At 49.0% G+C, this 14,293-nt stretch overlaps 2 protein-coding genes across 4 annotated transcripts; one reads left to right on the plus strand and one right to left on the minus strand.

Moving 5' to 3' along the window:
• Positions 1 to 294: 294 nt before the first annotated feature.
• On the minus strand, positions 295 to 3,036 carry BUD31 (BUD31 homolog). Of its 3 annotated transcripts, none has more exons than XM_068908084.1 (5): positions 2,701 to 3,036; positions 1,999 to 2,175; positions 1,240 to 1,362; positions 939 to 1,105; positions 295 to 573 (listed from the first exon to the last, which is right to left on the minus strand). In XM_068908084.1, exons 2-5 carry the CDS (start codon positions 2,090 to 2,092, stop codon positions 523 to 525), a joined length of 435 nt encoding a protein of 144 aa, XP_068764185.1. In that variant the 5' UTR covers positions 2,093 to 2,175; positions 2,701 to 3,036; the 3' UTR covers positions 295 to 522. The 3 variants fall into 3 exon arrangements, with proteins under 3 accessions (XP_068764185.1, XP_068764186.1, XP_068764187.1); XM_068908085.1 differs by having other exon boundaries at positions 2,668 to 2,947; XM_068908086.1 differs by lacking the exon at positions 2,701 to 3,036 and adding an exon at positions 2,462 to 2,600.
• PDAP1 (PDGFA associated protein 1) lies at positions 3,035 to 12,860 on the plus strand. Its single transcript, XM_068908083.1, has 6 exons — positions 3,035 to 3,171; positions 7,657 to 7,748; positions 9,621 to 9,728; positions 10,142 to 10,263; positions 11,167 to 11,318; positions 12,036 to 12,860. The coding sequence occupies exons 1-6, from the start codon at positions 3,159 to 3,161 to the stop codon at positions 12,092 to 12,094; spliced, it is 546 nt and encodes a 181-aa protein (XP_068764184.1). The 5' UTR covers positions 3,035 to 3,158; the 3' UTR covers positions 12,095 to 12,860.
• The last annotated feature ends 1,433 nt before the right edge of the window (positions 12,861 to 14,293 follow it).

Here is a 14,293-nt window from a genome sequence, read left to right on the forward strand (position 1 = left end):
TCCAGATTGGAAACCTTTGCAGAGTTCCAGTGAAATTTAGTTTTCTTCTGCTACACAGCGTTGGTAGGAGGGGGTCGGGTCAGGTCAGACTGGAGTTTGAGAATTCTGCCATCTCCTTTCCATACACCCCTTTAACTTCAGCTATTTGGGGGTGGGTAGGGAATAAGAACTGGTTTTGAAAAAAAAACTTAGAGTACTCTGCAAGAAACAGAGCCGCTAAACAAAAAAGAAAAGTCAGCCTTGGTGATAACGCAACAGGAGAACGGGCATAGAAACGTTTTGCCAGCACCATGCTCTCAGAAAGGTGGAGTTTATTTTAAAATCAAAGGGCTACACAGAAAGCTACTCCAAAACAACAGCAATTGTATACAGATACAGATATGATCCAGGAAAGTATGTTGCTGTTCTAATGGCAATTCAGAAAGATGCAATCACACAGAAGGTAGTTCTAACTGCATGAATAGTCCATAACGTAGGACGATACCTCTCAGAGATGAAAAAGGAGTCCTGTGTCTAAATTCTTCACCCGGAACAGCCTCTGCATCCGCAGTGAGTGCATTCAATAATTCTCCCCTGGAGGAGAAACACGATAAAGATGTTTAAGCCAAGCTGTGGTGAGCACACAGTCCCGTAGGCTTGAGCCTCGAGGTGGAAAGGCTGCTGCCTTCTGAATCCGTGTGTGCAGGCGGTGGTTTCTGCAGTCTCGTTTTCCGTTTTCCATACACGCTTTAAATGACTGCATACCAAACTTGGTAATAGCTGTAAAAGCAGCTAGATATTAACTGTACTAGCAAAAAGGTAGAATGTATTAGAGCTAGAATTTTCCAGAAAGCATTGCCTCCTGTGCCATCTCTGACCAGGGTAAGTTAGAATTGCTACTGCAAAGGTCCAGACAGAAATACAGGGATTAAAAAAAAAAAAAAAAAAGGAACACTCACCACTTCCAATTTGCTTTTTGGGACCCTACAGATGCAGTTGGTTCCAAAGTTGGTATCCCGCGTCTGGATGCACCGCAGACAGCAAAGATTCTCGTAACCCTGTTTCTTCCACTTTGCAATCAGGTTTTTGTCAGCATATCCTTCCTTGATGCAGTATTCGTAGAGCTCTGCAGAGAAGCAGGCAGTATCACAAACGGCTCCCAGTAATCAGTACGAGAACGACCTGGATTTACCAGCTAGCAGTTAGAGCTAGACAGATGCCAGTTTTCCCTTCGCAGGAAAAAGTACTTCTGTTTCTCACCTCTGCTGATAGCTTTTCTTTTATAGAAGAGGTCAAAAATGTAACGTGTCTTCTGGTGATGAATTCTGAAGATAGGCCAAAGGGATTCCACTTTCCTCTTCCCTTCGTGAGGCTCAGTCTCCGCTGGAAGGGAACACAAAAGTTAGAGTGCAGCTAACTCTCCCAAGCCAGCTGGCTGCAAACTCATTTCTTTAGTCACTTTACAGCAAACTGTTCCAAGAAAATCCATAACTTTGAAAACATGACAGAGATAAGAACAAGGATAACAGGAGAAGATGCAAATGGATGGCACCTGACCCAATACAGTTCCTTAAGGAAATGAAGATGGAAAGAGAAGGACGTTGGTGCTGACACGTCCCACGCTGGGATGGAATGCAACTTCATGGCCTCCTGCGCTTGTCAGACCAGAGCGACAGCACAGACTAGAACTACCAGTCCCTCTACGCGCACCAGCAAGCTTCAGCCAGAGGCTCAGAGCGGAGCGCCCTGAACGGCTGTATGTCACATCTCAGCTTGGAACAGTGCTCTGTCTGTAACTTGGACAACCACAGAAGAGGGACCAATTCCAAGCTAAATCCTATCTTCCCATATACCCTCTACAACAGAGGCAAGAATCTACTGTCACTACAGAACTCCAACGCTAGGCAGAGGTATAAAAAGGCTCATTTACTGCAGCTGTGCAGCTGTGCTTCTCAAAGCAGTTAAGGATTAGCTAGTTTCAGGGACCCATCCCTGAGAACATCCAGCTTTGCCGCTTACCTTCTCTCATCTTCTGATCCAGCTCATCCAGCGTTGGCTCAATCAGTTCCCAGCCATCTGGGGGAGGCTTCCTGCTTCTCTTCACTTTGGGCATTGCCTCAAAAATGAGGAGGTTTAAAGATGAGGTAACAGGAAATAGGGTTTACCAGCACTCAGATGCGTGGGTGCCTCAAAGTCCTGAGCGTCACCAGAAGAAAAGAAAAAAAAAGAGTTTTTAGAGATACTTCTCCTAGCACTTTCCATTTTCCACTTCGATGACCAAAATTAACTTTAACAAGCCTGTGAAAGAGGCAAAAACAGCCGCCCTGCGGCCCCCGGGATACCAGCACATCCTGAGGCACGTACTGCAGCAGCCCCACCACAGTAAATCATTGTTTTCTCTCTCACCAAGTAAACGAACAGCGGCTCCCCCCTTCCCCGCCCCCATTTCGGGTTACATCGCCCTTTTCCCGGCGCCAAGCACCCATTTCTTCCAGCCGAGAGGCTCCGGCTGAAAACCCAGGAAGGACGCCTGGCCCCGCCGCGGCCCTCGGGACTCGGCCGAGCGGCTCCGGACCGCGACGGCGGCAGAAGGAGGAGGAGGAGCTCGGTCGCACATGACAGCCTCAGCGGGGGGGGGGGGGGGGGGGGGGCGGGGGGGGGGGGGCGGGGGCGGGGCGGGGGACAGACCTCAGGCCCCGCCGCCGCCCGGGGGCTCCTCACCGGTGGGAGACACAGCCGCCGCTTCCGCCTCGCTGTCGCGCCTTGTGACGTCACCCCTGGGGCCTTTGCAGCTCCGGCCGCCCTCCCGCCAGGCGCCGCGCGCGCCCCCTCCCACCCCCGCTGAGGTGGCCTCCAGGGTGCCTGAAGAAAATCCTCCCCGCTGCCCCCTCCTCCCACCTCGGCTGAGGCCGGGCAGGGAGCGCGGCCCGTCGGAAAGGGCAGCAGCCCCGTTCTCTCCGGCCGCGGCTGGCCTAGGCGGGGCGGCACGGCCGGCGGGGGCGGCGGCGCTGCGGGCAGCCCCCGCGGCGGGGGCCTCCCGAGCGGCGGTGAGTGGGCGGGCGCGGAGGGCTGCGCGCCGCGTGCGGGGAGGCGGGGGGGGGGCGGTTTCCGCTTCCGGGTCGCCACTCGGGGTTGGGGGGGGTCTCAGTGCAGCTGCCCGAGCCGCCATCGCCGCCGCGATGCCGAAAGGAGGTGAGGGCCGGGCCGGGCCGGGCCGGGCCGGGAAGCGGCGGCGGGAAGGAGAGGGCCAAGGGGCTACAGGCCCTGCGCGGCCCCCGGCAGGCGGGACGGGCCGCGGGGGGAGGCCTCTCCCTTGGCTGTGAAAGGGGGAGGGGTCTCTCCCCCCCACCTCAGGCCGAGGAGGGGCTCGGGGGGCGCTCGGCCTCCCCCAAACCCGGCGGCGGAGGGGAGTTGTCTCCCTCCAGCTTTAGGGGGCGGCTGGTGAACGGGCTCGGGGGTGGGGGGGTAGCGCCTCCTATCGCCTCCCCCCCCCCCAACCAAGCCGGTTGTTGTTGGGGGGGGCTCGGGAGGAAGTTGCCTTCCCTTCCCCCCCCCCCCATGCACCTGGCTGCAGAGCGGCTCGGGGTGGGGGGTTATTCTTACCCCCGCACACACCCCCCCGTCGTGGGGGGGCTCAGACGGAGGTCCCGCCGCTCTCCCCCGCAGTAGTAACAGGCTGACAGATTCTGCTCGCCTCTTCTGGACCGGGGGAGGGTCTTTTTCGGAGCCCCCCCTTTACATCAAGTGCCTAGGGAGAGCAGCAGCTCCTGGGGGTGTCCAGGCTGCCTGTGGGAGCCGGGAAGGCCCTGTGTGCCCCCCTCTAGACTGGAAACTGCAGCCGGTTCCCCCGGGGCAGGGCCTGGGACCGCACGGGTGCCCAGGCGGGGGAGTTCACGGCTGCGCTGGGGGGAGGCTGGGGGTCCCGGGCACAAGGCCGTGCCCACAGCGTGTGCTGGCTGCAGGCCTTCCTGCCCTGGTGGGCTAATGGTGGAGGCCTTTGGGGTGGGACACAGGAGCGGGAGCTGCACGGAGAGGGTCTGGCGATAAAGGGCACTGGATAAAGGGCTGCAGAGGTGCTCTTTGGCTCAGGGAGGTCCACATGCAGCTGGGTTTTTCATGGCTCCAGCAGCTCTGCATCTGGCTGTTACAGAGCGGGTACCAACTTGCTTGTGTGATTAAGGAGAAGTAATGAGAGAATGACAGACCATCAGGTCTGAGCTGGATCCACCCAGAACTTTCTCCAGAGGCACCATCTGCATAATTGGCTCTTGTATGAGCGTTTATGAAATCCTAGTCATATACATTAATATAAACCAGTTCTCGTTATTCATCTTCTCTGTAGTTTTCTGCAGGTTCTTTCATTAGCATTTCACAAGCTTTAATATCATAAAATCTGTTTTCCTGTTTGTATTGTCTTTATGCAGTTTATTCTATGCCCATTTGCACTTTATTAATGTTAGTAGAAAGGTTTGAAGCTTTCCTTTTTTTTTTATGATGGCAAATAACTATGATGGGTTGTAACTCTGGATAAGCTATTTAAATATCTAATAACTCAGGTTTTCCTGCTCTATATTTCACTGTATGATATTACATGTTTCTTTCAAACCTTTTTATTTCTGGGGAAAAGAGGGATCTTTACCCGCCAAGTGAATAGGAGTTTTTATACTGTTAGCAGAAGAGAAGATCTTTGCCATCACTGTTTAATATGAAATGGGGTTTTTAACTAGCCAATAATAAATTTTGTTAGTGTTATTTCTGATGATGATGTTCTTTTTTCTGAATAGACTCAGAAAGAACAAGTAATTCCTTCAATATTTTTCCATTCTTTTTTTATTTAAACTCCTTAACTATGTTGCTTGAAACTGAAGATAGATGTATTTGAAAGCATGCCTACCTTAGGCACCAGATGTCTTTACCTCAGATGAAATGTACAGATGATTATATTTTAAGAGCTTTGCAAAGGAGGATAAAAATCATTGTCCCTGTTTTACAGATGGGGAAACAGGGGCACAGAGCTGAAGGAGCTTGCCTGACATAGCGCAGTAGGTCAGTGGTAGACTAGGATGAATGCTCAGCTTGCCTGACTTGTAGGGTCAGCTCCCTGTCAAGACTAAAGGCCTCTTTCCAGCGCCGTGCTGAGCTCCTCGCAGGATAACACGGCGTTAGCTGGGTCCCCTCTGACTGCCAAGCTGGTGGCAGAGAGCCACAGAGATCTTGCTGCTTCTCATCTGTGGGCAGACCTGAATATAACAAGGATGGCTCCGAAGCTGATTCACTCTTCATTTCATTGCTTTTCAAGCACTTATCATAAAGATTTCTCTCTTGTTTTTCCCCAATGCAAAGATATTTGCTGTAATAAGCTAGGCTCAGCTAGGCACAGAACGCAGAAGCCTTAAAATATATCTGCTGGGCAAGAGGGTTGCCTGTCATTGGCTAATCTTGTAGCACAGAACTGCTTCAGTTTATTTAGGTTTCCTTGGTGCTACGTAGTGTGTCAAAGATATTACCATTGTTCCTTCTGGGGTGATGTCATTTGCCAGGCAGTGAGGTAATGTCTCTTGCACTAGAGTGCTTCCCTGGCAGATCTGCTCCCAGAGTGTGTCAGTATTGCTGTGTGAGATGGTTGGGAACAGCAAACAAAAAAAGCAACACAAACGTTGAGTTGCAACAAAGGTCTGAGGTGTGCTTGTGCTTTGAGTGGCAATGAGCTTCCAAAATTGAATTTAGAGAAGAGTCTGGCCTCTGCGCTTCCCCCTTTCATAAGAAGAAAGCATCTCGGGGGTCTCCGTAAGGCTTGTGGGCGAGAGGGACTCAGCAGGCCCTATGGGTGCCTCTGTGCAGTGCTGTGGTGGGGCTGAGGGCAGGAAGGGGGTGACGGCCATGGTAACTGCTGCTCTTTTCCATGCTGACCTGGTGTGTTTGTGTTTTGGGAGCTAGCTCCTTTAATACCAGTTCAGGGATCTCTGTCCACTGACTGGGGTGGCATTCTTTCTTTTCAAGCTTTTCATTCTCTTTACTGACACTGCAAATTGTCTTAAGGACTGTGCTTTAGAACTGCCTTCCCCAAGGATTTGGGAAAAGAAAGAGACTGTGAAAGGCCTGGTGGAGGGCAGAGGAAAGAGATCCTTTAGAGCTACTAGGACTTTTGGAAAGCCCCCAGCATCCTGCCCCAGCCCCTCTCTGTCTTTTTCCCCTCCATAATGGGGTCTTTGAGGGAACTTGTTCCACGGTCTCTAAAAGACTCAGCTTTAACCAAGCTAAAATAAGTGAGATTTGTCTCTGCTGAACCAGGAGAACTGGTCTGAAAATACTGAATCTCTAAAGCTCACAGCCCACAAGGGGTGTCTGCACTGATACTCCCCATCTCTCCAAGTCCAAAAAACGCAGCCAGGCATGACTGTGATCTGGCAGTACAGTCGCGATAGATCTCTCCTATGCGTCCTGCTAAGTCCTGAGGAAGGAGGGAGAATCTTCTCAGTCCTGTTCTCCTGCACTGCCCCCTCTACCGTAAGGTTTCTGCTGTCCTCGGCAGGTGAAGCAGGGAGGGTGAGAGCGCACGAGGATTTCACGCTGCTCCTGGCAGGCCTGCGAAGGCTCCTGCAGCAGCAGAGAGCTCCCTTGTGTGAACTGTTTGTTTTTCGCCAATCTCATGCACGAGTTGTACCTTGAGCTGTCCAGCTCAAGGCTGAAGACTGGCTCTCTATACAGCTTACTTTGCCAGCAGTTCTTTGAGGTATAATAAGGTAAATGGAGCAGTCACTTGCAGGAAGTGATAGCAGCCCCAGCAATTTCATATTGATAACAGAATTTTGATCTTGGGATCAGGTCTTAGCCAGGCAATCTGGTCAGCCAAGCTGACTTTCTCCTCTTCCTGGTTTCTAGAGCTTGTTTTTATTTTTTCTTATAAAGTAGTAAACATGGAGGCTCCATTTAATAGTTCTCCAACTTGTTATAATTCCCAATGCTTTTGTCCAATTAGCTTCCTATTTTCCTTTGGCACAGCCTTAGTTTAGGGGAGGGGTTAAAGAAGCCAGCTTCTCGGATATAGTTGGTTGTAACGGCTGCTGCCACAGGAACACGTTGTGATTCCTACTGTGTAGGAAATGCAGAGAGCAGCTGTGGGATTGAGAGTTGCTTGCCAGCCCGGGAAGTCAATCAGGGAGGCCACAAGCGTAGGCCTGGATGGACTAGGGAAGGTAGTGTCACCGAGAGCTGGCTGCACCCTTGGAAGCTTGTTGCCTGATAAACGGTGTCACAGCTCTGCAGTGGTTCAGGAACAGAGGTATCCCCGGAGGGGATCCCCAGAGGGGACTGGCTCACTCCCAATAGGACAAACCTGCATGTGCTAATGTGGTTTGGAAAACTCCGTACAGCTGATAGGTTGCACTCTTCTCTGGCATCTCCAAAACAGCCCGCATGGAAAGAAGGAATTAATTCTCTGAATATATTTCTATGGATTAGTAATGCTGATTCTCTGTGTAACTTATCCAAAGTTCTTGTAACCTTTTGTTGAGGCTGGTTGGTAAATTGATGTTTCTTTTTTTCTTTGGTTTTATCAGAAGAGATATTTTGACTTGTCCTGTCTGGACCCAGAGTCCAGACAGAGTCCTAGGGAAGGAGCCAAGTCTTTTGGAACTTTATCACTAAACCACATATTAACTTTTTTCTTTTGTACAGGTAGAAAAGGAGGCCACAAAGGCCGAGCAAGACAGTACACAAGCCCTGAAGAGATCGATGCGCAGCTCCAAGCAGAAAAACAAAAGGCAAGGGTATGTGTTTGCCTCGGTTATGGGTTTACTCTTAGAAGCCCTGGCTTGTACAGCTTGCTTAATTTGCAATTCAAGAGAAATGGCAGCTTCATAAAGTGTTACAGATGATTCTGTCGGTGGTCACAGTATGAATTCTGAATACCTGTGTCCAGGGAAATTGTAAGGTATGATCCAGTCCAGCTCCTCCCACAGAAGTGGGGCCAGGTAGACCATCCTGTTAGCGATTGGAAGTTTAAGGGATAATGAAGGTGATTCCACAGCAGGTCTAGACAGCTCTTTCTCCCATAGTTCATCTTTCTAATCGCCAACGTAAGCTAATTTTCTATCCCTGCTCCGCAGTTTGGCTACGGAGAAAAAGGGGTCATATCTTAACATCTATTTGTATATTGAAGTCCTTGTCGTGTTTGTCCTCTCTTTGTTCTGGACTTAACAGACAAAACTCCTTTGACTTCTTCCTGTATGCCTGATTTTCTTGTTTGTGTATAACTTGTAGAGAGAGAGAACAGTTTTCTGGCATGAGTCGTTTTTGGGTGTGTTTCTGTGCCCCGACAGGCTTGTGCCTCTGCCATCCATAGCTACCTGACTGGTATTATCAAAGGCATGGCTGCTTTTTGCAGTTCTTGCTCTCTCATATTCCCAGATTATCACAGCTCTGATTACATGTTCCCTGCTATTTATCTATGACTTTCTGACTGAAAGTGCTGCCTAAGCTTGAATACACTGTTCCAGCTGAAAGCTCGCAGTGTTGACTACAGTAGGATAATTATACTCCATATAGGAAATACTGATGACTACCTCCCAGAATAAGATTACTCTTTTGTGCAGTTATGATCCATATTGTTGATTCTTTTTTTTTAATGTTTTGACCAGCTGTAACCCAAGATGATTGTGCAGTTTACTGCTTAGCCAGATATTCCAACTTTATATCGGATTTCTCCTTCTAAAGTGTGACTTCTTGGTTTGTCTTCTGATTCCATCTTGTTGGTTTCATGCCGTCTTTCCAATTTCTGAAACCACTTATGGTTCTGATCCTGTTTTCCCAAATGATTCCAACTCCTGCCAGTGTGGTGTCATTCACAAATTTTGTGTGTTCTCTGCTTCCAAGCTGTTAATGAAAATACCAACTGAAAGTGGACCAGAACAAGTCTCTGCAGGACCCCACTTGAAATATCACATAGTGATGGGTGCATCTAACCTTACTTCATTAAGGAAAGCCTAAAAAACCTTAATCAAATTATTCTTCCTACTGCCCCAAGCTCATCCACTTTGCCAGTTCCTCTGAGGAGGGATATTTGGTAACAGCAAAACAAGCTGTTCACACCCATGTTGGTTCTTCTAATCTTATCTTCTAATAACTAACAAATTAATTTCTAGGCTCTGACTGGTAAAAGCTGTGCTAAAAAGGCTGTACTTTCTTGGATACAGCGTTCTGGGTGATAGTTGGCAGTTTGCTTTTCTCTAGATTTTTTTTTATCTAGATCTAGGACTGGATCCAGCTCTTCACAGCATCTGTGTAGTTTCCACCAACATCCCTGCGATATTGTGCACTGGAAACCTGGGCCAAAACGACTCCTGGAGTTCGTTCATTTGGGGAAAGTGAAGTGCCAGTTCTGTTTTTCACAATAATTTTCCTGGCCTATTACATAGAGAGAACAGCAGGATTGTTTAGAGGAGAGCTGCAGGGGCAGGTGATGCATGCTTGGTGGGCTGAGAATGAGCTCTTGTTCTTTAACGGCCAGACGCCCTTGGTGTTGTAAGGAACGTCAGGAACGCTGACGCTCTGAAATATATCTCTTCCCTCCAAATTAAGCCACTGAAAGATTTTGGATTTTTATTGATACATGTTTTCTCTAATTTCCTTTGACTTTATAGGAAGAAGAAGAGCAAGAAGAAGGGGGTGAAGGAGCAACAGGGGACCCCAAAAAAGAGAAGAAATCTTTAGATTCAGATGAGAGCGATGAAGATGATGAGGATTATCAGGTACTGTACCTCTCAGGCAACTTCGTGCGTTTGCATCAACTTGGGACAGGAGAGAGACTCAAACTCTTGACATGGAGTTCTCTCTGAGAGCTTTCAATAGTAAATTTTTTACAGAAGAACTATTTTTAGAAGCCAGAGAAAACTTGCTTGACTGCATGTTATCCTTGGAGTATCTCTCTGGCAGTCTGTACGTTTCTGTAAGTGAAATGCAAAGACAAGAACATTTCTGAAAAGGCTGAAAATGCTTGGTAACAGAAACCTTGATTCATCAATGGTTTTGCTGTCCGGTAATGCAGGCACCTTGAATTCCGCCTGTGGGGTGCGAGGCGATGTGTCTGATGAGGTAACTCTGATACACCACAGTTTTGGGTGTTACAGAGCTTATTAACCTTCCTCTTGTTCTTGAACCTTAGCAAAAGCGCAAAGGAGTGGAAGGGTTGATAGACATAGAGAATCCCAATCGTGTAATTCAGACAACCAAAAAAGTAACTCAGCTGGACCTGGATGGACCTAAGGAACTCTCACGGCGAGAGCGGTGAGTCTTTCCTGCTGCCACGGGGGGAGCTGGCATGTTCCTGGAGTTTCATCATCGCTGGTGGCAGCAGCTTAGCACGGGGGCGTGTTTCTAGCTGCATACATGCTGGTGTTTCAGGGAAGCCCTTTATGTGCAGTCCCCTCTCAAGTTGACACTAAGCAGCAGAACAATTGTCAGGATTCACTTTAGTTCAAAATGTCCTGCCTTACAAACCTAACAAAAGCTGGCTGTCCTCTGGGATTAGCTGTGGTCATCCTGGAGTTAGGCAGCTTGGCCAGAGTTGGGAGAGTCGTGTTTGTTGCTGAGAAGCAGCTGTAGACCATTCATTCCTTTTCTGAAGTTTTATACCAAAACCCAGAAATAAGTAAAAGCCATTCCCCAAAGTCACATCGGGGTCAACTTTAATCTTGCTGCAGAAGGTGCCCCAGCAATAGGTAGTAATTTTGCAGATTCCTGGGGTCCTGGTGAAGTTTTTGTCTGAGCAGATGAATAAGATGAGACGCAAAGTCTAATCTTCTAGTTTCATTTATCAACGGAGAGTTTAAGAGTGAAAGATTTAAGCTTGCTTATTTGATATAGGTTGCCTCAGCAGAAGTACAGCTGTGAGAGTAAGGCTGGGAAAAGCATGTCCTAGTGCTGCGCAATCTGGGGCTAAATTGTTTGACCCCATTGTGTGTCAGCATTCTTATTTACCAGAATAGAGAAAGAAATAATAACTCTTATCATCCCTGTCCGAACCTTGCAATAGATGTAACCAGTGCTTGGAAACTGGTGACGGGGGTCCCAGTCTTTGTAGGCACTCCATCTCTGTACTCAACTTCCTTCCCACTCAGAAAGTCTCCTTTAGTCTGTACCTGCATGCTCGCTTGGATACCATGATGACTTGGTGTTTCACTCAAACAGAGAAGAAATAGAGAAACAGAAGGCAAAAGAGAGATACATGAAAATGCACCTAGCTGGTAAAACAGAACAAGCAAAGGCAGATCTCGCCCGACTAGCCATCATTCGGAAGCAAAGGGAAGAAGCTGCCAGAAAGAAAGAAGAGGAAAGAAAAGGTAGGACAATAGTTAATCACATCCTCTTATCTCTCTTTTGCAATGGCTGTATTGCCATGAGGCACAATTTCTGATACTGCGTGTGGTAATCTTGCCTCCTGAGGCTGTGTGGTGTTGCTGTGTGTCACTACAACTCCTCTCTTCAAAACTAGGTTTCAGCTGTTTCGTTCTTACAAAGCTATTGCTTTATAAAGCCCTAAGACATTTGAACAGGGAGAAGCCAAAGAAAGAAGGGAATTGCTCTTGATATGCACATTATTCTCAGCCTTACAGGCAGTGCTTGCTCTAGTTTGGGGGTTTAGTCAGTTCCTTGTGCTCAGCTGGGTGTGATTAATCTGCTTTGCATGCTGGGGACCCAAACTGCACAGGGAATTTTCCTGTGCTTCTCCACTTCCTGGACTTCCTCTTAGTTCAGCTCTGGTAGGTGTGAATCAGAATGAGTGTTCTTGCTGGCTTCCATAGGCAAACTTGTGCAGCAGCATCAGGATAACTTGCAGCAGCCTGAAAAGAGGCCAAGGACAGAGGGGATCACGGTGGGGTGACTGCTCCTTTCAGCCCTGGAGGAGACCTACCAGGGATTGGCAGGCGAGGGTCAGATTTTTTCCGATTGCCTCACTGTATGTGGCTAACAGGATTTCAGTCTCTGGGGCTGTCAAGCCAACGCCAGTCCCTGATGCGCACTGTGAAGCGATGACACCTCTTTCTTTCCTCCTCCAGCAAAAGATGAAGCGGCTATGGCAGGTAAAAGACTGCAGTCACTATCCCTTAACAAGTAAGCACAGGACATGCAAGAGGAGGAAACGCCAGGGAACTGTGCCTGGTGCCTGCCAGGAACTCTGTTGTGTTGCATACCATAGATGCCACATAGGATGTACTGCGGCATTGAAGTCACCTTCACCTCCAAGAGACACTGACGATGTGTTTGTCTTCATCCTGGCACAGATTTCCATTTTGGGGTTAGGGGCAGCTGCTATCTTTGGTGCAGAACTGTGCCGAACAGCAATTCTCTGTAACAGTTTGGAAACCTGAATGTTTTTGCTGTTTTTAGGATTAAGAACTCATAGACAGGGGGCAGGGCGGGAGGGAGCCTTATGGGAGGGGAGATGCTTCAAATATTAGATTGCAAGAAACTAGATTGTGGGGTCATTGTGGGGTGGGGCTTGGGGTGGGGAACTTTGACTTGCTAGTGAAAGCCCGAAGGGTAATATATCTGAGGAATCCTTTTGGGCAAATGGCCCATAACGTTGAGCTGCAGAGTGTTGCAGTATAATCTGGGAGCCTGACTTCATGGACATCTGGAGTGCTGTTCCTTCCCGTTTTCATCCCTCCTTTCTTGCAGCCAGTCTCCCCTTTTCCCTCCTCTTCATTTTTTTTTTCCTTCTGATTAGGGATAGTGCCAGTTTTTAACCACATCACCCTTTGTTTAAAGGAAAAAAAGAACCATTAATTGTACCAGACCCAGATGGAAGAAAAAAAAAAACTCAATAAGGTTAAAAAAACGAAACTTGTATATTTGGCTGATTAAAATGTAAATTATCGTAACTGCTTTGTCCTTGTCTCCTGTGTGTTAAATGAACACAAGCATAAAGGTGCTGCTGAGACATAAGATGCAGTTGCAGTCTCATGTTGTGGTGACTTCTGTCTGCTGCTTTGCTGGTTCACTGTGCTGCTTGAGGTGTGGAATTTGGCTTGAGGTTTGGAGCTCCATCTGCAGATGCAGCCTGAAGGCAAGAAGCTTTTCCTGCTCATCTCAGATGGATGTGCTTCACAATCTGGTTACCCCAGTGGCAGAGACATTTATCTTCAGGCTGCTTTCTAAGCTATTCACTGTGCCAGAAGGCCTAGCACTGAACTGTCGCCTGGCAGCCACCAGGGTAGGCCTGCTGGAGCCAGAGGTGCTCTAACCCGGTAAGCAGTGCAGGGAACCCTGCTGCTGGCCTGTGCCAGGGGCACGAGCACTTTCTGGGCTCACTGGCCCTCAGTTATTTAAGGCTGTAGAACTGAGCAGGATGAAGGGGTTCGGCCCCAGGGCTGCAAAGGGTGCTCTCTAGGAGTCCTGAGTGGAGGTTTCAGTCACAAAGGTGCTTTGTAGAGATGCAAGGTGACAAATGCTGGGATTTATAAAGGTGCCATTTGCACCTGCTTCGAGGACCCGATCAGGAGGGTGGGGTGGGAGGATGTGCTGTGGAGGGAACATCACCGTGGGATGCTGGCTCAAGCCCCAGTGGGACCCTGTTGTCTTGGTGCAGATGTGCTGGGCCACCTCTGTGTGTGGTGAAGACATGAACCCCAGGGCTGTTCCCCCAGCTTGGGCTGTAGTCACACCAAAGCAGTGATCTGGGGCAGGATGTATTCTCAGGGAGCTCTGTGAGATGAACGATACCTGCAGAGATGTCCTTGCTGTCAGGCGTAAGAAGGAAGAACGGATATAGTGGGAACACAGGATTGGTTATAAGCGTTTTGAGTGAGGCTTGCAGCCAAGGGGAGGCAGACGGAGCGAGGTGGTGGGAGGTAATGGACTGAGCAGAGCAGGAGCCACAAATGAAGGAAGAGACAGTGCAGGTGGGAGAGTGGGATAGGTCACACGCAGAAACGGGTGTAAAAAAAAAAAAAAAAAAATCTCTTCCCAGTCAAACTAGTCTCCTGCTGCTGTCTGGACTAGAACCTAAACGTCACTGTCTCTGCTGCCAGCGAGAACGCCTCTCCCAAGGCCAGCGGTGGAAGTGACTCATCTAGGTAAGGTCTGGTTTGCTTCAAGGGATGCCAGCAGGAACAGTGTTTATCCTGCGCTGCTGGGAGGGAGGTCTGATCCCAGGAGGAGTAACCAGGCTGCACAAGACAGATCCCTTTTTGGTTTTGGTGGTAAATGTAGGCTTTTCCTGGCAGAAACACTTGGTTTAACACAGGGCAACGTTCTCGCGGGCTTGTCAACACCAGCGCTGTGTTTCCTGCCCTGATGCTCCCAGCCAGGTCCT

Source organism: Struthio camelus, chromosome 15, assembly GCF_040807025.1.
Source record: "Struthio camelus isolate bStrCam1 chromosome 15, bStrCam1.hap1, whole genome shotgun sequence".
In the NCBI taxonomy this organism is placed as follows: domain Eukaryota; kingdom Metazoa; phylum Chordata; class Aves; order Struthioniformes; family Struthionidae; genus Struthio; species Struthio camelus.